The 26,028-nt window shown below is 34.4% G+C and overlaps 2 protein-coding genes across 2 annotated transcripts; both read left to right on the top strand.

Moving 5' to 3' along the window:
- Positions 1–283: 283 nt before the first annotated feature.
- LOC127083664 (embryo-specific protein ATS3B) lies at positions 284–884 on the top strand. Its single transcript, XM_051023995.1, has 2 exons — positions 284–389; positions 502–884. Exons 1-2 carry the CDS (start codon positions 284–286, stop codon positions 882–884), a joined length of 489 nt encoding a protein of 162 aa, XP_050879952.1.
- An 11,825-nt stretch (positions 885–12,709) lies between these two features.
- On the top strand, positions 12,710–13,419 carry LOC127083665 (embryo-specific protein ATS3B). Its single transcript, XM_051023996.1, has 3 exons — positions 12,710–12,829; positions 12,943–13,083; positions 13,165–13,419. Exons 1-3 carry the CDS (start codon positions 12,710–12,712, stop codon positions 13,417–13,419), a joined length of 516 nt encoding a protein of 171 aa, XP_050879953.1.
- Positions 13,420–26,028: the final 12,609 nt, after the last annotated feature.

Here is a 26,028-nt window from a genome sequence, read left to right on the forward strand (position 1 = left end):
CACTAATCGTTTCTAATTTTTAAATGGAATAGATATTTTTGTTCCGAGAAATCTCAAGAAATGGTACAAATTAGTCACATGTAATTTATAAAATTAAAAAAAAAATTATATATCATTATATAGTTATTGGTAGAATTATTATTTCATGGTGTATTTAAATGAGGTCCATTGCCTTTCTAATGCTATAATAGAACCTAACATCACCTAAAACCATTTAGGTTTTTCTCATTCTCTTTTCTTCTTGAAACAAAAAAAAAAGTTACAAGTAATAAGAGACTAAACCATGAAAACTCTTACCTTAATTCTCACATTCATCATCATCACTACCTTCTCAAATGCAACACCAACATTAATCACTCAGTTTCAACCACAAATGAATCAGTCTTCTATGCTTAATCATACTCAACAACAAGTAAATAATTTTATTTTTTCTCATCTTTATTTATTTATTCCCAAATATTAATTGTAAGATTTTAATTAGAACGGTATATATATATATGTGCAATTATCAGCAGAATGAGACTAAACATAGTGGTAGCTGCAATTACATGGTAAACATAAAGACAAGCTGCAATTCTCCATCATTTACAAAAGATGAAATCAGTCTTTTATTTGGAGATGCTCATGATTCTCAAGTTTATGTTCCAAGACTGGATGATCCTGATTCTGGTACATTTGAGCAGTGTACAACAAATGAATTGGAAATATTAGGACCATGTATCAAGAAAATATGCAAATTATATTTGTTTAGGAATGGAACAGATGGTTGGATTCCAGAGACTGTTACAGCATATGACTATGATAATCCACCTGTCAAATTTTACTATAATGTTGATATTCCTGAGGATGCTGGTTATGGCTACAACTATTGTGATAAAGCTTAGTGTTAATTTTTTTTTAAATATTGGTGTTATTAAGAGTCTTTCTTGTTTTGAACAAAGGTACGGTTGTTGCATTTTGATAAAATCAAATGGTCAAGAAAAATAGAAGCAACATGTTAACTAGAACATATTCTGTTTCTTTTTATTTGTTTTAATTTTGTTAGTTTTAGTATAATTATTTGCCTCTTTTTATTAGTGGTGCAAAATTTGGTACTTAAAGAGTGTGATCGGCTAATTAATAGTTTACCTATTTGATTAATCATTTGCAAAATTTGATAAAAATGTCTTTAATTGGTTGTCATGAATATAAACTTTAAAATAAATATTTTAAGACTTAGAATAACTCACCAAACTATACTAACATTGTTTGCAATATTTTTAGCTCCCTAACTATCATATGACATCATACTTTAAAATAAATATTTTAAAACTTAGAATAAGTCATCAACCTATACTAACATTGTTTGCAATATTTTTAGCTCTCTGACTATCTTAGAAGATATCATTGTTAACATCATTAATAATAACTCTTGAAATATGTTTTAAAATTTTAATTGATGTGTAGAGAAGTAAAACATAATTTTATATTTTATACCGTAGAAATTGTGGAGTTAGTGGCGGCGACATGACATCGGATCTAGTTTTGGCAGGCAATTCAGTCCATTACAGTTGGATTTGATTTTCTCGGTTCATGTGCATTGAACTTTGTTGTTTATTGGTTCGTGGATATGTTCCTTAATGAGTTTGAGTTTTAGGTTTATTATGAATTTGTTGGGTTTCCGCAATTATAAATATACTTGTCATAACAACCTTCAAAACTTTAGAGCTGAAGACCGAAAGAAGGGTTTGCAAATTCTAGTGATAATCTTAAAGAGATAAAGGTAAATTTTTAAGAGCGCATTTTTGAAATTACGAAAATCCTAGAAGATATCTAAGGGGATTGAGAAATATTTTTAAACACCTTAAGCTTGTGTGATTCATATATAGAGAGTTAGAGAGATTGAGAAACTCATGGGTACAAAATAAGATTTGTTCTTGAGAACTTAGGTGTCTATTTTCTTGTAATTTATTTGTGATATTTCGTAATAATTTTTGGAAGTATATTGATTTAGAGAGTTGATGTCTTCTTCAGAGTAGATTGTTTGATCAAATTGGGTAAACAAGTTATTATGTTTCTTCTTTTTTATGTGAAGACAAGTTTTTTATGAGATGATATTTTGATGAAGACAAATCTATGCAAAGAAGGAAAAGAAGATCTCAAGGAATGGTTGATCATGCTCATGTTATGTAATTCAAGGAATTGAATCATATACTAAGGTACACACTAATACAAATAATACATTTTATGACGAAGCTTTCATCTCAGTTATTGAAAAACCGAGGTCAAATTACCTGAAATGCACCATTATTTTAAAACTTAATATTTTACCTCGGTTTTTCCCAAAAAAGTTGCTCAGGGTTTAAGCTTCGATTCCCAACGGTTGAAATTTTATGTTTTGTTTAGAACTAAAAAAGAGTCTTTATTTTTTTATAGATTTTACGTTGGATATGTTAGCTTATTTTTTAAGAAAACCGAGATAAAAACTCTCTAAACAATTTTTTATTCCTTCAGATTTAATGTTAAGTCTCATTAACTTTTTGCGCCCTAGATAGCAAACAAAATTAACATTATTCTTCTCCAGCAAACGAAACTGAACACTATTCTTCTCCAAATATTAAACCGAAACACCATTATTCTCCAAGGAGGAATGAATCTCGAACCACAAATCAACACTTTTCTTTGAGTCTCTCATCATATTTCCGGTATGTACAAATTCTCTATTACTGTTGTTGTTTGTTTGTTTGTTGTTGTTGTTGGTGGTGGTATTCTGATCGTTGTTGATGTTGTTGTCGTCATTGTTATTGTTGTTATTATGCTTTTTGAGACTTATAGGGTTCATTTTTGTTAGTTGTGTACTGTTTTTATTTTATTTTCAGAAGTTGTATGTGATTATGGATTATAATTAGATGAAAACCAATAGATTAAGTAAAGAGTGTGAGAATAAAGTGATTCACTTTCTTAAATTCGCGAAAAAAAAACCTTTCTAATGATAAAGGGATTTTTTTCGGGGTCCTTCAAAATTCGCCAAAATATACAAAAACATCCAAGGGATGATATATTCAATCATTTAGGTTATGAGAAAATTATTCAAAATTACACGAAATGGGTATGACATGGTGAAGTGACAAAAAAAGACCTCTGTCACATACAGTTGAAGATGATGATGAATTTATGAATGATATCCTAGAAGACATGATTCGTGACATTGGAGTAGATGCTTTCAAGAAAGCTAATATGGTAGATACTTTGCAAAGAGACATGGAAGAGTCATTGTGTCCAGGATGCAAAAGTTTTACAAGATTGTGAGCTATGTTAAGACTATTTAATCTTAAGGCAAGAGATGGATGGACGGATATAAGTTTCACTGAACTGCTTAAATTGTTGAAAGAAATGCTTCCATAAGGTAACACATTGTCAGACCGTAGTTATAAGCCCAAGAAGATATTATGTCCAATGGGTTTGGACTATGTCAAAATACATGCATGTCGTAATGATTGCATATTATATAGGAAAAAGTATGAAAACTTGAAGGAGTGTCCAAGATGCAGGGAGTCACGCTACAAGCAGAAGGATAATAGTGTTGAAGACGATGGTGATGTAACTATAAAGGGTGTTGCTTCCAAGGTGATGTGGTACCTACCGATAATTCAAAGGTTCAAGATATTGTTTGCTAATGTAAATGACGTAAAGAATAATAGATGGTTTGCAGATGAAGAGCGTGTGATGGAAACATTTTCCATATAGCTAATTTATTGTAATGGAAGAAAATTGATTCATTGTTTCCAGATTTATCCCTTGAACCGAGGAACCTTAGGCTTGAACTTACCACTGACTGAATCAACCCTTTTGGTAATTTGAGTACTAACCATATGTCATGGTATATTCTTCTCATGATTTAAAAACTATCTCCATGGTTTTGCATGAAGTACAAATATATGATGTTATCAATGATGATTTCGGGTCCAAGACAACCAGGGAATGACATAGATGTTTATTTAACGCAATTGATTGAAGATTTAAGACTTTTTTGGGAGGAATGTGTTGATGTTGATGATGCGTATACATGTGATAACTTTAAGCTGTGTGTCATGTTATTTTGCATAATCAATGACTTTTATGCATACAGTAATTTGTCTGGGTACATCATCAAAGGACATAAAGCATGTCCTATATGTGGATTTGATTGTGCATCGAATTTTTTTAAGGCAAAATCATCCATACCGTAGATTGCAAAAGACTTTTAATGGAGAGCAGGAGTTTTATACCGCTCCAAAGCCGTTAATCGGGAAGTAAGTTTATAAAAGACAACAAAAAATTAATGTTGTCTTTGGAAAGAAATAAAAAGGACTCGTGGAGAAAAATATTTGGAAAAAGAGGTCGGTGTTCTTTCGTGTCTTGTGTCAATTTGAGATGTTTTTCCCTCCATCATTCTTTGACATTATGGTTCACTTAGTTGTTCATCTAGTAAGGGAGATTATAATTTATGGTCCTGTTTATTTACGATGGATGTATCTGGTAGAGCGATACATCAAGATCTTTAAAGGGTATACAAAGAATCATCATTATCCAAAGACTTCGATCGTTGAACAGTACATCATAAAAGAAGCTATTGCCTTTTGTACAAACTATTTGTCAGAAGCGAACTCTACAGGAATTCTCGAGTCTCATCATGATGGAAGATATGATGGTAGAGGTACTCAAGGTTTAAATGTTAAGACTTTTATCTAAGATGTATTTCTTCAAGCACATTTGTATATATTGAATAACATGGATGAAGTTCAATCTTACTTGACCGCTCGCAAAAGTCTTATAAAGGAAAAATCCCCACGGATGAATGAAAGATGGTTGTTGACAGAGCATAACAAAATTTTCATAATTTAGTTTAATAAAAGTGTTTCTAAAGAGAGTAATACATCAGAGACAATTGAATTGTTGTCATGTATGCCTAAGTTTAATGTAATTACTTGGAGTGCATACAACATTACTAAATTTTCATTCTATACAAAATCAAATGATGATCGTTGTACCATGCAAAATAGTAGGGTTTGTTGGTGTAATCCCTAGAGGCCAATACTTTTGGTACTTGTATCAAATTATTTATTAATAATAAAAGGATTTTTCTTTATTATGTTTGTTTAATAAAGTCCCTAGAATAGCTAGTCCGTTTAATGTATCAAGTGTGACTTGATCATGAGATCACATTAAACATAAGGACACTATTCTTAAAGTATCCTTAGTCGAGATTTATTGTGAAGTGGGATAACATTAAATCATTAAGACTATTATGTATATAGACTGATGATCACATCTCATGGATCATGGATAAGGAGTTATCAAGTCTTAAACATAGGTATGAATGTTAAGAGTAATATTTATACTGGACTGACCCGCTATGAGAATACTATATAGAAAGTTATACAAAGTGTCATAACTTATTCTCATGGTGATAATGGTGTATATCATCCTTCGACTTGAAACCACTATGGACCCTAGATGTAGAGTCAAGTGCTTTATTGCTGATCAAACGTTGCCCGTAACTGGATAACCATAAAGACAGTTGATGGGTACTCCACGAAGCATGTTGAGGGACATGAGTGACCTAGATGGAATTTGCCCATCCTGCGTAACAGGATAAATGTCTATGGGCCCAATATTGAACTGGACAAGGATGACACGGTCTATACCTTGTGTTCAATATAGACATGAGGGCAAAAAGGTAATTATATACATAAATATTATCACAGAAGGATTTGTCAGATCACATGACATTTTCGTGTCTTGGGTAGCAGTGATGTGTTGCTAGATACCGCTCACTGTTTATTATGTTAAATACGTGATTTAATATAATTGTCAATGCCGCGAAAACCTACAGGGTCACACACAAAGGACGGATTGATGAGAGATAGAGTAACTAAGGAACACTGTAAGGTATGGTGCACTTAAGTGAATTGTAGAACATCGTAAGGTACGGTGTACTTAAGTAGAATACGAAATATGGTAAGGTACCATGGCCTTAAGTGATTTTGGGCATATTATAAGATATGGGCCACATACACTTAAGTGGGCTTTTTAGCTTGAAGCCCACACAAGTGGTTCTATAAATAGAACCCTTGTGCAGAATCATTAATTGCAATTGCATTTTTGTTTTCTTTCTCTCTCTCTCTCTCTCTCTCTCTCTCTCTCACTCACTCAAAGCCTTCATTCATAGCAGCTAGCACTGAGATTGAAGGAATCCGTTCGTGTGGACTGAGTAGAGGCGTTGTCATCGTTCAATGTTCGTGATCGCTCCGTAGATCTGCATCAAAGGTTTCAATCGTCACAAGAGGTAACCTTTCTATCACTGATCATGCCCATTCGTAAGGATCACTAAAGGAGAAAATTTTAATTTCCGCTGCGTTTTGGATCGCCCTTCTCCTTCAGGGTTATGGTTGAAGCTGAATCCATGTACTTCTCTACTTCCAAAGATAACAATCTTTTACTAGCATTTAGAGCGTACTTTGGGGGAGATTTTAGAGATTGATTATGTTGCTTTTAAAGTGCCTTTATTTATGTGCATGTGGATTGACAGTAACACTAGTGTAGAAACTAATGAATTAAGATTTACACGGGTTAATCTTCGAAAGACAACTTATAAGAACAAACCATTCATCATGGAAATCCAAGTAAAACAAGTTTTTTATATCATTGATTCTTCTAACACTAGATGGTCAATTGTTCTTCACGAAAAATATCTTACTAATAATACCGATGAAAATCAAGATTTTAACTATGAACCCCCTTGTTTCGCAACACGTATACACCATTCATCTGAAGAAAATGATTCAGATGATGTGCATGTTATTCGCCGTGATGATAAAGAGGGGATATGGGAAACTAGTAAGTAAATGTTTTATATCACTTAGTAATTTATTCCTTTTATTAAATATTTAATGTTGTTGTTGATTATCCTAATTTGTTTCAAATGTTGTTCAATGTTTAACGACCAATGATAAATCTTAGCATATAACTTTTGGACAATCTAGAAGACTTTTTATTTTGGTTATTGCTTTAGTTGGTTAATTATTTGTTTTAATTTTGTTGTAAAATTATAAGGTGTGTGTCATTTTGGCTTTGCATTTGGTGTAAATAATGAATATTTGTGGTACAATGTTTATGTTTGAGAAATTGGCAAAATGTACAATATTTCTGTTTTAGAAATCTGCAAAATGTGGTTCTATATTTTGTGATATGGTTTTGTAATACAGGTACAAACGAAAGTATAATATATATATATATATATATATATATATATATATATATATATATATATATATATATATATATATATTATATATATATATATATATATATATATATATGTCCAACACTAGTCCTTTTGTAACAATCCCCATTGTCCATTTTGGTGGATTAGCCATATATTCTCTTTCTTCTTCCATTTCTTCTTTATCTAGAAGTGTTTCTCTTTTCACTTTTTGAATTGCTCATACAGTTATTTTAATTTCTAAATCTAATGGTATTAGTGTCAGATTCGAATCTCGCATAAATAAACAAACAATACTTCAATAGAACTACACCAAACATAATTGAATAAGAGTAGATATTAAATATCAATTTAAAATAAACAATAATTGATTAATAAAAAATTAAAATGAAAACATTACACAAAAATTGTCTTGTTTAAAATATCAAAAATCCCCGACAACGACACCAAAAACTTGATGACTTTCTTAACAAGTGTACTAATACAGTTAAAGTAATAAAATAAAGATCGTCTCCACATAATCAAGGTTGGAATTGTGCATTTGAAAGTAAATATGGGACTTTTTCATAATGGTTTGCGGAAATAAATTGCGCGAATAAAGTTGGTAAAATATAAGATAATGAGAAAGATATTAGATCTTATTTGACTCCCTTAATTTTCCCCCCGTTGATGATTGTGCATTATTTGAATCGAATTGACTTTATAATTTTATGGAAAATTAACAATACCACTATACTCAATTACTTGGGGGTACAACTCATTAATTTAAGCTACTATTCCCTAATTCTTTAGGCAAATTTGAATATTTGTTAATTCTCTATCCACAACTTATAATTACCTATTCCTAGTTAATTTCTAAGTTGAAAAATTGCTCTATTTCTGATTAGTAGACTTATGGTCAATAATCTCTACTCATCTAATTTCACTTTGTCTGCTAGTCAACACCGAAAGAGCATTTAGAATAAAAGCAATTGAATATAAATTATACAATCAAAATATTCAAATAACATCAAACAATCATATGATCCAATATATTAAAATCAACTTTATGTTTTAAGATCTAATCAAGAGAAGTCTAACTACTCATAGTAAAACAATCAAATAGCATGAGTTTTGATGAAGAGTACATACAAATAAATGAAGAAATATGTCTCTAATGGCTTTAAAACTCTCAAAATCCATGTTGTAGAACTCATGGGCGTCACTTTCTCTTCTCAAATTCGGAACCCTTGCAAAAGTGTAGTTTCTCTCTTTTTAAACAGCTAAAAAAGTGTCCATAAAGTAACATATCATGCACACGATGCTTCATATCATGCACACAATGTCCAGCCAACTCACCATCGTGCACACATTTCTTCATATCGTTCACACAATATATTTTTCAAATCTCATCGTGTACATGATGACACACGATTTCCACACAGTTTTTCCAGTAGATTTCTTGCTTTTTCCTTGAAAATTTTGTACTTTTTCAAACATGTTCCTATTCTTCACTTGATCACATATTTGCTACATCTTATACAATTTTCCCTTTATTAACTCAAAAACACTTCAAAAGGATAACAAATGCTTATAAAAATTACTAAATGACAGAGTGTCATAAGTACTTTCATTTTGATTTTGCTGGTTGTAAAATGGATCATAAAAGTACCAACGATACATGTCACTTAATTAGTAACTTGCTTGTCTCCTGAAATAGGAAGAAACAAGCAAGTGTGGAGTTATCCACAACCGAACGATACTAGTAATGGTATGACTTGATATTCGAAAGATACTGGTCATTACTAAATCTAAGTCTATCATCTATTGGATGCTAAAGTCTCCCTATATATAATTATGTTTAATATTCACATTTAATGTTGAAATGCTGACTTTATTGGTTAATATGCTAAGAGATCATCTATTAGGTAATACAGTTAATCTCATGTTTTTTTGACTCAGACATGAGCCGCGATGAGATCTTCGAGCAATAATATTAATAATTGTTCAGAATTATATATTACTGATCAATTATACTACATGTGAATAGGTCAATAAAATCTAACCCTAACAAATTTTTCTCAATTTTAAACACTGAAAAGTTTAATTTTATTTTCTGCTACTTTACATTTCAAGTATTCACAAAACGTTCAACAATCTGATAAAGCAAACTTAAAGTAAAAGAAACTATTGAACGATCTTTAAAACACAACCAGTCTTTGTGGTGACGATAATTACACACTAGTCTCTCATCCTTAAGGGATTCATGATTATAGTAACTGGAAAAGTAATAATAAAGAGTCACAATGATTAAGAACAAGCCCCTAATGGTAGTGTTCATTTTATCCTTTCCTTGACACACAAAAAGACCTTAGACTATAAAAATCAGACTCCGAATGGCTAAACACATATTTTCTCTTTATAAATAAAATTATGATATTGCACAACATGCCGCACCATGAAAAGTCATGCCACAATTGATCATTTAAATTGCTTCTAATTCTTCGGAGAAAGTTGAGATAACTAATATGTTGATGAGTGCACCACTTTTTCCTTCTACGTTTTAATATTGCCATGATGTCTTATATGTGTGTTGCAATTAGATGATTTATGTGTTTTAACAATTCAGGCAAAAAGTTTGGATCACATCGGTGATCCTATTGAGCATCGTTATGGCTTAATGAAGTTCAATAGTTCCGCCATTGACATGGAGCGCGTCGCTATTGCATGTCTCATATACTTTTCTATGATTTTCATATGTTTTTTGTGTTCTATCCTTCTTCTTCGTAACTTTCATAGTAAAATACTATGAAGTTTGTTTGCTTAGGATTATTTCAACAATATTACGTCTTTTTTCCTGAATATTCAGAATCTTTATTAAAACCTACAAAATGGAAACGCACTAATTGTAAAAACTCTTAAAAATAACAAACTTAAGTACTAAAATCATAATGTGGTAGACTATCATCTACGAATCCCTTGAGATGACGTTTTAGTAATGCGATGGACATTAAATGTGTGTATTTTCAATGCCACCAACTTCGACTCAACTTTTCAGCGAAACTTTTCCCCTTCTCAACGCAATTTCCCAACAAACATACTTTCTCATCAGATCATCCAATTGAACCGGTCTCAGAGCTCCATGCCAACATTATTGGCTTCGTGACTGATAAAGACTCGAGAGAAAATGTTCCGGGTTGGCGAAAGGGGATTGGCCTAATCAAGAGGCTTAACCCAATCAAAGTTGCCCCTTTAGCGGGTGAAACATATAAGCTTCCAGGCTAAAGCACCGCTTAGAAGTAGGGCTTCATCTTGATCTCAATCGTTGATGTTCATCACAATTCACTAATCATTGTTGGTTTTAACTGTCACCCCAGATATTTATTAACACTCACACTTTCAAATTTCACTACTCTCGTTTTATTGTATTGAGGGTCGAAGTGTTAACTTTGCAGATACTCCCCTATGATTATCAAAGACATCTACGATCGTACTAAAAACCTTCTTTACAATGGTCATCTTCAAGGTACCATTTATCTTCTATTATATTACGAAATTATATATATATATATATATATATATATATATATATATATATATATATATATATATATATATATATATATATATATATATATATATATATAAAATGAATGATGGTGGTTGAACCGAATCTTCAATTAATTAGTGATCTTTCAAGGAAATGAATTAGTGAATTATATTCCTGAGATAACCTTTGGTTCTTCCATGAGGTAATTAAGGTGTTTGTTTTTTAATTTTAGAAATCAAGCCTTAAGGTTTTGGAAGACATACAATTTGTGTCATTTTAAAAAAATCAATTACTTGCTTTTCGTGTCATGTGTAAAGACATATTTAAGCTAATATTGAATATTTCATATAACAGTTGTCATATTTTAACATTTTTTTTATTTTTAACATGGTTTTTAGTTAAAAATTAGTTATACTCCAATTAATTTCTAATTAATAGAATATGTAACTTTTTAATTATTATTTTCTATTTTGTATTTATAATAATAAATATACACCAATAACGAACATGTTTCACTAAAATCACAATTATCTTTATTTTATATATGAATTTATTAATATATATATAAAACATAATAAGTATTTTAAAATCAACCAAAAAGTTAAAACAATGAATCTAGTTTAAGTTTAATTCATGAACTATTTAATTTAGTTATGATATTTTTGATGCAATTACAAATTTGATGGATTAAATTAATGGAAAACCACCTTGGACATAATTATTATTTTTAGTAATAAAATTTTATGTTAACTAGGGTGTTTTTGGTACGGGTCAATTCACTCAACTTAAACCTATTCATTTACGATATATCCAACGCAATCTATAATAATTTGTATAATTTTGGTTCGGATATTGGATTTGAGTTTTCCGATCCGCGAATCCGTTAATCTAACTCATTGATGCGACTTTTGATGATTTTTTATTATTTTAAATAAAAAATATAAAATTAATATCTCATTAATAATCATAATTTTTTCAATTTTTTTATTCTCCACCAATAATACTATTAGATCAATGAGTTTACGTAATTTTAAGATTAAATATTATTTTTTATTTTTTTTTATCATTTCCAACTTATATATTTTATACAAGTAATATATCTGATTGAATCTTATACTATTATCAAATGTTATGTCGTGTTGATGAATTTTATTATATATTATATACTGTATTTCATCGAATTTGAGTGCTATAAATGAATATAATTGTATTGAGTTGTGTTATATTTTTTAAAATCGACAAAATGAATCATCAAAAATATATTTTTATTTGAAACACAATCCGCGAACCCAACTTATAAATGAACAGATTGGTTCAGATAGATTTTGATAATAAAATTACGGGTTGAACGAACGAATTCGACTCCTTAGAGTTTAAACAAATTATATGACGGATTGTACTTTTTCGTTTAAACTATTTAAAATAGTATATAAGTTAAATTTAGTACATTGTTATTATATCTTTTATATAAACTATCAAGAAATTAAAATTAAGTATATGTGTTTTAGGAATAGTTATATGATTAAACTAAATAATTGAAGTCAAGTGGTTAATGAGTTCCACTTAAAGAATGATTAAGTCGGAAGAATCAAAATTTGAATCCTAGATGGAACATGTTTTTATCAAACTTTCCTTATCACTCGACCAAATTCTAAATCATAAATGTCCCAATCCTTTATAAATGGGAGGTTTAACAAAATAAAGGATTAATTAATTAATTTTTTTTATTTTTATTTACATAATAGACCGGATGAAATAAACATTTTAAAATAAAATTTAAAATTGAGAAGAGTCAAAATCACATAATGAATAAATTTTATTGTAGTTAAACCTTTAAAAAGATATAACATATTTTATGATGTAGTTAAATATTTCCTCTGGCCTCTTTCTCTTGTTTTAAAGAACAAAAAAGGTTACTAGTAATCACAAACTAAATCATGAAAACTCTTATCTTATTAATCCTCACACTTTTCATCCTCCATATCTTCTCACATGCAGCACCAATATTAATCACTCAAATGAATCATTCTTCCATACTTAACCATACTCAACAACATGTAAACAAAATTCTTTACTCATCTTTATTTTTAGTATTCGCATACATGTATATCTCAAATAATTTTTTCATATTTAATTGAATCTTAAATAAAATATATATTGATGTTTTCAGATTAAGGAGACTAGATTGATGAATAGTAGAGGTAGATATAGAGACTGTAGCTACTTGATTACCATAAAAACAAGCTGTGATTCTCCAAGATATTCAAAAGATCACGTTGGTCTTTTATTTGGGGACTCTATTGACTCTGAGGTTCTTTTCTATAAGAATAAAGCATAAGTATGAGTTTATTTATTGATGTAAATTTTGTGACACTGTTTAATATAATTGTAGATTTATGTTCCAAGACTAGATGGACCTGATTCTGGACCGTTTAGGAAGTGCAACACGATGTCGTTTGATGTAAGAGCACCAGAACCATGCATGCGTAAAATCTGCAAACTGTATCTGTTTAGGAATGGAACGGACGGTTGGATGCCGGAGACAGTTGCAGCATATGACTATCATTACCCTCCTGTCATTTTTAACTACAACTTTTTTATTTCTGAGGGTCCTGGCGTTGGCCATAACTATTGTCGTAAATCATAGTGTCTTTGTGTGTTTATGTTCTTGAAGAAAGAAATATGTTTATGGTAATTTTAATAACATCTCATTGCCACATCTACTAATTTGAATCCATGTCATTTTTTATTAATAATTATTATTATTTTGTTTTATTGAAAGTAATCTTTTATTATTAAAAACAAATTAAAAAATATTTTCATTAATAACTAATTATGTTATTTTCAAAAAAATAGTAATTTCTGCGTCTTCTTTCTTTTCTTCTTTTCTTTTTTCTCAAATTGGGTTGTTTATGCATAAAATGAATATTCCAAAACCTTTACGGAGCAACAAGCTCCTTACAAGGAAACAAGGATATTTTTCAACACTATTTTCCATGGTTTCTCTACTGTTCTCACAAGGCAACTAGTTCTTTTAATATGTAACCACCCTTCCATCTTCGCTGTGAAAAAAAGGTCATGAAACTGTAATAGGAAACCTATCGGAGCTAGATTTTTCTTCAAAGGTCATAAAGCACGTGTCGTTTCTATCATTTTCTTGAATCTCGTTAATGAAAAAATTATGAAAATAGCCTTTGAAAAGAAAGAGGGATTTACTTACTTCACAATCGAACTTGAGGAAGACACGAAAATATGAGAGATGTTGAGTTGTAATTCCTTGTGTCGAAGTAGATTGTTCGACAGAACAAGGATGTGTCAAATAACCTAGTGTGTCGAGTTGTATTAGTGTGTCGAAGTATCAAAGTATGTTACTTCACACAGGATTTCGACTTAAGTCTATTTTTTAGTAGTGTTAATTATTTTAGACTTTTATAGTTTTGGGTTTTGCCTTAGGGGATATGCTAACCTAAATCTATAAATAGAGTGAGTAACCCATATTCTTAAGAAGAAGAACTCATAACATTGTATTCACAAAATTTTGCAGTTGTAAAGTGAATAAAGAAGTTTTCCACAGGTTGTGGGCAGAGAGAAAACTCTGCAGAAAATATTCTTCTTTTTCTCCAACGCTCTTTTCTTTCTTTCTCAATCGTTCTTTTCTTTTCATTGTTATTGCGTAAGTAATAACAATCTTGTTCATCAAGAATGATAGAAATTCTCCATAGATTGTGGTGAATTTCCAACAACTGGTATCTAGAGCTCCGGTTTGAACGATTCGTGGGAAGAAAATCATAATAGTAATGAATCATCCAAACGAGCATTTTCCAGTGAATCTTCTAATTCTCAAGAAGAAGAATCATGAGAATTGGTGCAAGCAAATGAAAGTTGTGTTCTATTATCAAGATCTTTGGGATCTTGTGAAGGAAGGAGTAACAACGCTTGCAGAAAACGCGACGGATCAAGAAACGGTTGCACATAAAGAATTGAAAAAGAAAGATTATAAAGCTCTCTTTATAATCCATCAATGTGTTGGTCCAGATAACTTTGAAAAGGTTAGTGATGTAGAGTCAGTGAAAGAAGTCTGGGAAATTCTAGAGAAGTCGTTTGGAGGCGCGGAGAAGGTGAAAGATGTGAGTTTACAAACTCACAAAAGTACGTATGAATTGCTTCAGATGGAAGACAATGAAAGCATAACTAATTTCTTCACTAAGGTTACAAAATTGGTGAATCAAATCAAGGTATATGGAGAAGTGTTGACATCAAGATCTGTTGTTGGAAAGATCTTGAGATTGTTGGCTCCAAAGTTTGACCACGTGGTAGTAACCATAGAAGAGTCGAAAGATTTGTCAAAAATGAAAAAGGAAGAGCTTCAAGGGACGCTTGAATCTCATGAACAAAGAATGGATGAAAGAGATGTAGGAAAGTCGAAGAGTGATGTGACTTTGCAGGCACAATCAGCAAAAGAAAGAAAAGACAAAGGAAGCTGGAGTGGCAACAAAAGCAGAGGAGGCTCCAACAATTCGACTGGTCGAAATCAGCAAGAAGGAAATTGGTCGAATCATAGAAAATCCTGGAACCAAGGCAACCAAAGAGGTGGTGTTGCAGGTAGAGGAAAAGGTTGTGGTCGAAATCCAGACAAGAGTCATATTATGTGTTACAATTGTGAGAAGCATGGTCATTATTCTAGTGATTGTCTAGAAAAGCAGAAGAATCAAGAAACGGATGCAAAGCTGGTGAAACCATGAAGAAGAAGAGATGTTGCTGATGGTTACAATGAGAAATGAAGAGAGATTTAAGGACCAGTGGTACTTGGAATTTGGATGGTCATCACACATGTCTGGAAGGAAAGATTGGTTTGTCAACATAAATACCTCAATGAAGAACATGGTGAAATTTGCAAATGACAATACTCTAGAAGCTGAAGGTGTTGGTGATATTCTGATTATGAGGAAAGATGGCAAGAGGTCGGTAATTTCAAATGTGATGTACATATCAAACATGAAGAGCAATTTGCTCAGTATATAGAAGTTATTCGAAAATAACTACAAGATATCGATCGAAGACAAGATGATGAGAGTTCTCGACTAAAATGGAAGATTGATCTTGAAGGCTCCAATGTCTCATAATAGAACCTTCAAGATTGAGCTTAATGTGATGGAGTATAAATGCCTTGCAACAGCAGCCAGCAGAGATGAGTGGATATGACATTATAGACTTGGTCATCTAAATTTCAAAGACATAAGAGATTTGAAGAGAAGAAATATGGTTTCAGGATTACCAGAAATCGGTATTCCAACTGAAGTGTGTGAAGAATGCATGCAGGAAAAGCAGCACAAGAACAACTTCAGTAAGGATGCAGAAAGCAGGTCGAAGGAAATTCTTGAAGTCATATACTCTGATATATGTGGTCATATCCATGTGGATTGGATACGAGGTAACAAATACTTTATTACATTCATAGATGATTTCAGTCGAAAACTGTGGGCTTACCTGATCAAGAAGAAAAGTGAAGTGATCGAGGTATTTGCCAAGTTTAAATCTATGGTCGAAATACAAAGCGGTCGAAAGCTCAAGATTATGAGGAATGACGGTGGTAGAGAATATGTGTCGAAAGACTTTGACGCATTATGTGCAAAAGAAGGGATTGTGCATGAGTCAGTGTCACCCTACACTCCATAGCAGAATGGATTCACATAAAGGAAGAATAGAATTATCATGAATATGGTGAGAAGTATGTTGAAAGGCAAGCATCTACCTAAATAATTATTGGGAGAAGTTGTATCGACTCCAACATATATCCTGAATAGATGTCCGACGAAGAAGCTAAAAGGAATCACGCCAGAAGAATATTGGTCTGGTGTCAAGCCTAGCTTGATTCATCTGAAGGTGTCTGGATCTATAACACATAGACATGTTCCAGATCAGTTGAGAAGAAAACTTGATGACAAGTCATGTCAGATGATCCTGATAGGATATAATTCGACTGGAGGATACAAGTTGTTCGACCTAGTGAACAAGCAAGTGGTGATCAGCATGGACGTGATCATATATAAGCTTAAGGAATGGGATTAGACTGAGAATGTTAAGAAGGATTTAGTGAGAATCTTATATGATGAACCAGCTAGTGAAGTCGAAAGAGAAGTTCAATAAGAAGTCAGAGGTGAAGTAGGCCCGAGTAGACCTCAAAGAATAAGACACATGCCTGCAAGGTTTTAAAAATGTGTGATTACATCAGATGATGTGGTCAATGAAAAAGGTGAGCTGGTACATGTAACACCCTTCTAAATACCCCAAATATTTAATTAAAACAACAGCATATAAATCAATATCAGAGTAATCATGCACCAAGGGTGTCACATAATACTTCACATAATTCACCGTAAAAATCAGTCATGCTCATTATTTAATCCAACATAAACACTTCTTTAAAAATTCGCAGCGGATAGAAACATTCAACATCTGTAATATCTTAAAATTAACATTTATTCAACCAATAAAACATCCCGTCCCGATGTTACATCTATCAGAGCATGACCCACTAAAACCACTCTAGACTTCAAGCACTAGCTTCTACTCAACTCACTGCTCGTTACCTGAAAAATATAACTGTAAGGGTGAGTTCCTCAATCGATATAACAAATATTATAAATCATCATGTTATGTTAAGTAACTTTACACGTTAATCACCCACATCATATCATGCATTCGGTAGCAGCATATTCAACTCAACATCATATTCAAACACAACGTAAATGCAACTCAAATGAGACTCGACTCTTCATGCATGTGGTACCATTTGGAGTAAAACTCCCAACTTAAAATCATTGCCAGTTTAGTGGGCATCAAGGCATAAGCCTTCAACTTTCAACTTAAAATTTTTTGCCAATCCAGGCCAACGTGGTGTGAGCAAAAGCCCCATAATTTTGCCAATCCAGGCCAACGTGGTGTGAGCAAAAGCCCCGACTTAATGCATATGAATGTATATGGCATGTACGACTTGAAAGTTCCACAACATAATAACAACGACAACATAACAGCTCTTTCAGCAACAACAACTTAAAAATCAACTTTGGCTCATCAGCCTACAACTCAGCATTTCCAACAAAACAACTTATATTCAACTTTGGCTCATCAGCCTACAACTTAATATTTTCCACAAAAACAACTTATCAACATATTTGCATCAACATTTCGCAACATAGACTCCACGAATTTATTTATCACAATTGGATACAATAGGCCAATCACCAATTACCCTTACATCACAAAAATCAACCATTTTTACATACTGCAACAGTGTTAACCGGTTAACGCTATAGGTTAACCGGTTAACGCAGGAAAAATTACACTTCCAGGCAAAACGCAACAGTGTTAACCGGTTAACGCTATAGGTTAACCGGTTAACGCAGGCAAAACTCAACATTTTTCACAATTTATAACAGTGTTAACCGGTTAACACCCTGGGTTAACCGGTTAACGCAGGCGAAACAGCAGTTCCTGCGCTAACACAAGGCAGAATGCAGAGTTTCCGCATTTTCCGCCGTTGGAGGACTTCCGGACCTCCGATTCAACTTCCGTAAAAAGCTATACGCTCAGAAATTCACAATACACTCAAACACAAATTCAATTTCAGCTTTAATACAACTTATTCAACATAATTTCTCAGCATTCTAAATCCCAATTAGGGTCAATCGACGGCTTATCACTACCCATTACATGTTAATCGATAATACCCATTAAACGACGATAAACCCCCCTTACCTTAACAATCCGGCAACTCTTCGAGCTTCAAGCTTTTCCGTTCTCCAACCTTTGCTCTACAGCTCCTTCTCTTGCCCTTTTCCTCTTTCACGATGCTTCTCTGCTTTTTCACGTAAAACCCTTCTGTTCCAAAATGAGACTCTTTCTCTTATTTCCAACTTATATATTTTCCAAATAATCATTACTCCAAATAATAATAATAATAATCCAATAATTCAACTTTATTTAATTAAATTAATAAAATAATATTAACTCAATTAAATAATTCTCTTATTTTAATCGGGGTGTTACAACTCTCCCCCACTAAAAGAGTTTTCGTCCTCGAAAACATACCTCAAGCAAATAACTCCGGATAAGACTCCTTCATCTGACCCTCCGGTTCCCAAGTCACATTGCCACCTGCTGGTCCTCCCCAAGCTACCTTCACCAAGGCAATCTCTTTACCCCGCAACTGCTTCAACTCTCGATCCTCGATCCTCATAGGTGATGTTTCAACAGTCAGGTTATCTCTCACCTGTACATCATCTACTTGGACTACATGCGACGGATCATGAATGTACCTCCTCAACTGAGACACATGAAAAACCTCATGCAGATTCGCAAGTGACGGCGGTAAAGCGACACGATAGGCTACCTCTCCTATCCTCTCTAAAACCTGATAAGGACCAATAAATCGAGGTGTCAACTTCTTCGACTTCAAAGCCCGACCAACACCTGTTATCGGAGTAACACGAAGAAACACATGATCTCCCTCTTGAAACTCAAGTGACTTCCTCCTCTTATCATGATAACTCTTCTGACGACTCTGAGCAATTCTCATCTTCTCCTGAATCATCTTAATCTTTTCCGTAGTTTGTTGAACAATTTCCGGTCCGACCACAACACTCTCACCGGACTCACACCAACATAACGGTGTCCGACATCTCCTACCATACAAAGCTTCAAACGGCGCCATACCAATGCTCGAATGAAAACTATTGTTGTAGGTAAACTCAATCAACGGTAAATAACAATCCCAACCACCTCCTTTTTCCAAAACACAAGCTCTCAAAAGATCTTCTAATGACTGAATCGTCCTCTCAGTCTGACCGTCAGTTTGCGGATGATATGCAGAACTCAATCTCAGCTTAGTTCCCAAAGCTCTCTGCAAACCTTCCCAGAACTTCGATGTAAATCTAGGATCTCTGTCCGAAACAATACTCGACGGAATACCATGCAAACTTACAATCTTCTCAATATACAACTCAGCCAATTTTTCTAACGGATAATCCATTCTAATCGGAATGAAATGAGCCGACTTTGTCAATCTGTCAACAATCACCCAAATAGCTTCAAAATTCTTAATTGTCCTCGGTAACCCAGAAACAAAATCCATACCAATACTATCCCACTTCCACTCTGGAATAGCCAACGGTTGCATTAGCCCAGACGGCTTCTGATGCTCAATCTTTGACTTCTGACAAGTCAAACAAGAATAAACAAAGCTCGCGATTTCTCTTTTCATTCCCGGCCACCAAAATAACTTCTTCAAATCATGATACATCTTCGTAGCTCCAGGATGAATACTCAGACCACTACGATGTCCTTCCTCAAGAATACTCTTCTTAAGCTCGGTAACATCCGGAATACACACCCGACTACCAAACTTCAAAATACCATTCTCATCAACTCTGAATTCGCCACCTTGACCTTGATTCACTAGAGTCAACTTATCAACCAAAAGCATATCAGATTTCTGACCCTCTCTGATCTCATCCAGAATACCACTTGTCAACTTCAACATTCCCAATTTAACACTATTGTGAGTACTCTCACACACCAAACTCAAGTCTCTAAACTGCTCAATTAAATCCAATTCCTTAACCATTAACATAGACATATGTAATGATTTCCGACTCAATGCATCAGCCACTACGTTTGCTTTACCCGGATGGTAATTCAAACCAAAGTCATAATACTTCAGAAATTCTAACCATCTTCTCTGCCTCATATTCAGCTCTTTCTGATCAAACAAATACTTTAAACTTTTATGGTCACTGAAAACCTCAAATCTTGACCCGTACAAGTAATGTCTCCATAACTTCAGAACAAACACCACAGCTGCCAACTCTAAATCGTGCGTCGGATAGTTCCTCTCATGAACCCTCAGCTGTCTTGAAGCATAAGCTATAACCTGCTTATTCTGCATCAACACGCCACCCAAACCCAACAATGAAGCATCACAGTAAACCTCAAATGGTTCCGACGGACTCGGTAGTATCAGAATAGGAGCAGTAGTCAATCTTCTCTTTAGCTCTTGGAAACCTTCTTCACATTTTGAGTCCCAAACAAACGCTTGCCCCTTTCTAGTCAACATCGTCAACGGTAACGCCAACTTAGAAAATCCCTCAATGAACTTCCTATAATAACCAGCCAAACCAAGAAAACTTCGAATCTCAGCAACAGACTTCGGAGCTCCCCACTTAGATACCGCTTCTATCTTAGAAGGATCAACAGCCACACCACCTCTTGAAATCACATGACCAAGAAAACTTACCTCTCCTAACCAAAATTCGCACTTGGACAATTTAGCAAATAACTTCTTTTCTCGTAGGACTTCTAAAACCACTCTCAAATGTTCAGCATGCTCTTCTTCAGATTTCGAATACACCAAAATATCATCAATAAACACCACAACAAACTTGTCTAGGTACGGATGGAAAATCCTATTCATATACTCCATAAATACTCCAGGTGCATTAGTCACACCAAAAGGCATTACAGAATACTCATAATGTCCATACCTTGTTCTGAAAGCAGTCTTCTGAATATCCTCTGTTTTCACACGGATCTGATGATACCCAGATCTCAAATCTATTTTACTGAACACACTTGCACTAACCAACTGATCCATCAAATCATCAATCCTCGGCAAAGGATACCGATTCTTGATCGTCACTTTATTCAGTTGCCTGTAGTCCACACACAACCTCATAGTACCTTCTTTCTTCTTAACCAATAGCACTGGTGCACCCCACGGTGACACACTCGGACGAATAAATTTCTTATCCAACAGGTCTTCCAACTGACTCTTCAATTCAGCCAACTCAACAGCAGACATACGGTACGGAGCCATCGATATCGGCCTAGTACCAGGTACCAAGTCAATAGAGAACTCCACTTCACGCTCTGGCGGCAATTCATTCACTTCTTCCGGAAACACATCAGGAAAATCACACACCACGGCTAGATTGCCAATCACCAGTTTATCCTTAGCCTCCAAAGTTGCTAACAGCATAAACAACTCTGCCCCATCAACTACTTCTTCATTCACTTGCCTTGCTGATAGAAACAAACTCTTTCCTTCTTCCATCCCAGGAAAAATCACAGTCTTATCAAAACAGTTGATAGAAACTCGGTTAAACACCAACCAGTTCATTCCCAAGATAACATCAATCTGCACTAACGGAAGACACACAAGGTCTATCCCAAAGTCTCTACCAAAAATACTCAAAGGACAACTCAAACAAACTGAAGTAGTAGTCACTGAACCCTTCGCAGGAGTATCAATTACCATACTACCAAACATCTCAGATATCTCTAACTTAAGTTTCACAGCACAATCCAAAGATATAAAGGAATGAGTCGCACCTGTGTCAATAATAGCTACAAGAGGAAAGCCATTAATATAACACGTACCTCGGATCAAAGGATCATCTGCAGAAGTCTCAGAACCCGATAAAGCAAAGACCTTGCCTCCTGACTGATTCCCTTTCTTCGGCTTCTGACACTGACTTCCAATATGCCCTTCTTCGCCACAATTAAAACAAATCACTTCCTTGTGCTTGCAATCAGCTATTGCATGACCAATCTTACCACAGCGAAAACACCTCTTTACTTCAGCAGTGCATACATTACTCTTATGACCAGCCTGACCACACTTGAAGCAAACTATACCAGTAGGAGCACCTCCCCCACTAGCTCTCTGAGCCGGAGCAGCTCTTTGTCTCCCTTTTCCAGCTGGAACATCATACGGCTTGCCACGGTTTTGATGTTGCTTGCCTCTGCGGTCACTGACAATCTTGTAATGAGCATTATTGTCTTCTTCAAATATCCTGCAGCTATCAACCAAATCAGTAAAAATGCGTATCTTCTGATACCCAACAGCCTTCTTAATTTCAGAGCGCAGTCCATTCTCAAACTTGATGCACTTCGAAAATTCAGCACCACCACCAGTGTAATGAGGATAAAATTTGGACAGCTCCACAATTTCGCAGCATAATCAGTGACAGACATGTTTCCTTGCTTCAGCTCAAGGAATTCAATTTCCTTCTTACCACGGACATCTTCCGGATAATACTTTCTCAGGAATTCCCTACGGAATACATCCCAAGTAATGACTTCACCTGCCGCGGTCAATCTCTCGTGAGTCTCTAGCCACCAGTCATCAGCTTCGACTGCTAGCATGTGAGTACCATACCGAACCTTCTGAGCTGGAGTGCAATCCATAACACGGAAGATTCTCTCAATCTCTTTCAACCATCCTAAGGCTGCATCTGGATCATGCTTCCCTTTAAACACCGGCGGATTCTCTCTCTGAAAAGTCGCCAAGCTACGTGATCCAGCATCACCACCAGCATTTGGCAAGTTCTGCACCGCTTGTGCCATTGCTTGCATTGCGGCAGCCATTGCAGCGTCATTCCTTCCAGCCATTTCAACTTAACAATACAACACAACTTAACGTTAGATTAATAACAATTACACAATTGTTAGACAGTAACGACACGACAACTGGCCGGACAGACCAACCTGCTCTGATACCACTAATGTAACACCCTTCTAAATACCCCAAATATTTAATTAAAACAACAGCATATAAATCAATATCAGAGTAATCATGCACCAAGGGTGTCACATAATACTTCACATAATTCACCGTAAAAATCAGTCATGCTCATTATTTAATCCAACATAAACACTTCTTTAAAAATTCGCAGCGGATAGAAACATTCAACATCTGTAATATCTTAAAATTAACATTTATTCAACCAATAAAACATCCCGTCCCGATGTTACATCTATCAGAGCATGACCCACTAAAACCACTCTAGACTTCAAGCACTAGCTTCTACTCAACTCACTGCTCGTTACCTGAAAAATATAACTGTAAGGGTGAGTTCCTCAATCGATATAACAAATATTATAAATCATCATGTTATGTTAAGTAACTTTACACGTTAATCACCCACATCATATCATGCATTCGGTAGCAGCATATTCAACTCAACATCATATTCAAACACAACGTAAATGCAACTCAAATGAGACTCGACTCTTCATGCATGTGGTACCATTTGGAGTAAAACTCCCAACTTAAAATCATTGCCAGTTTAGTGGGCATCAAGGCATAAGCCTTCAACTTTCAACTTAAAATTTTTTGCCAATCCAGGCCAACGTGGTGTGAGCAAAAGCCCCATAATTTTGCCAATCCAGGCCAACGTGGTGTGAGCAAAAGCCCCGACTTAATGCATATGAATGTATATGGCATGTACGACTTGAAAGTTCCACAACATAATAACAACGACAACATAACAGCTCTTTCAGCAACAACAACTTAAAAATCAACTTTGGCTCATCAGCTTACAACTCAGCATTTCCAACAAAACAACTTATATTCAACTTTGGCTCATCAGCCTACAACTTAATATTTTCCACAAAAATAACTTATCAACATATTTGCATCAACATTTCGCAACATAGACTCCACGAATTTATTTATCACAATTGGATACAATAGGCCAATCACCAATTACCCTTACATCACAAAAATCAACCATTTTTACATACTGCAACAGTGTTAACCGGTTAACGCTATAGGTTAACCGGTTAACGCAGGAAAAATTACACTTCCAGGCAAAACGCAACAGTGTTAACCGGTTAACGCTATAGGTTAACCGGTTAACGCAGGCAAAACTCAACATTTTTCACAATTTATAACAGTGTTAACCGGTTAACACCCTGGGTTAACCGGTTAACGCAGGCGAAACAGCAGTTCCTGCGCTAACACAAGGCAGAATGCAGAGTTTCCGCATTTTCCGCCGTTGGAGGACTTCCGGACCTCCGATTCAACTTCCGTAAAAAGCTATACGCTCAGAAATTCACAATACACTCAAACACAAATTCAATTTCAGCTTTAATACAACTTATTCAACATAATTTCTCAGCATTCTAAATCCCAATTAGGGTCAATCGACGGCTTATCACTACCCATTACATGTTAATCGATAATACCCATTAAACGACGATAAACCCCCCTTACCTTAACAATCCGGCAACTCTTCGAGCTTCAAGCTTTTCCGTTCTCCAACCTTTGCTCTACAGCTCCTTCTCTTGCCCTTTTCCTCTTTCACGATGCTTCTCTGCTTTTTCACGTAAAACCCTTCTGTTCCAAAATGAGACTCTTTCTCTTATTTCCAACTTATATATTTTCCAAATAATCATTACTCCAAATAATAATAATAATAATCCAATAATTCAACTTTATTTAATTAAATTAATAAAATAATATTAACTCAATTAAATAATTCTCTTATTTTAATCGGGGTGTTACAGTACACCATGCTTTCTATGTAGATGTTAAACCAATCAATGCAGCTGAGACATTGAAAGATTCGAAGTGGGTGAAAGCAATGAACGAAGAACTGAAGTCAATCAAAGTCAACAACACTTGGTCATTTGTCGAATTTCCCCAAGACAAGAAGGCAATCGATGTGAAGTGGATATACAAGGTGAAGTTGAATCCCAAAGGAGAAGTGACTCGACACAAGGCGAGACTTGTGGAGAAAGGATTTCTTCAGAAATAAGGAATCGACTTCGACAAAGTTTTTGCACCTGTTGCTAGGATCGAAACAATCAGGTTGGTTGTTGGTCTAGCAAACGTGAAAAACTGACAGATGTGTCAGATGGATGTGAAATACGCATTCCTGAATGACCCCTTAGAAGAAGAAGTTTATGTTTCACAACCAGTCGGGTTTGTGAAAAAAGGCGAAGAAAGAAAGGTGTACAGGCTGTGCAAAGCTCTGTATGGACTTAAACAAGCTCCAAGAGCTTGGAACAAGAAGATATATGGCTTTCTAAGGGAGAAGGAATTTGTAAAGTGCACAACTGAACTTGGAGTATATTTAAGAATAAGCAATAACAAGTAGCTGCAAGAAGGAGATCGAAGACTTCAAAGGTGATCTCAACAAGAATTTGAAATGTCAGATTTGGGTGACATTTCATATTTCTTTGGAATAAAATTCTACAAGAGTGGTAGAGGTTTGATGATGCATCAAAGAAGGTATGCAGACGAAATACTCAAGATATTTGAGATGCAAGACTGCAACCCAACTTTGACTTCAGCTGATCCTAGATTACAACTGTCGAAAGATTCAGATGAAGATGATGTCGACCTCATCCAATATAGAAGACTTATTGGGTCACTTCGATACCTTTGTCACACAAGGTCTGACTTACCATA

This window comes from Lathyrus oleraceus, chromosome 5 (genome assembly GCF_024323335.1).
Source record: "Lathyrus oleraceus cultivar Zhongwan6 chromosome 5, CAAS_Psat_ZW6_1.0, whole genome shotgun sequence".
In the NCBI taxonomy this organism is placed as follows: Eukaryota; Viridiplantae; Streptophyta; class Magnoliopsida; order Fabales; family Fabaceae; genus Lathyrus; species Lathyrus oleraceus.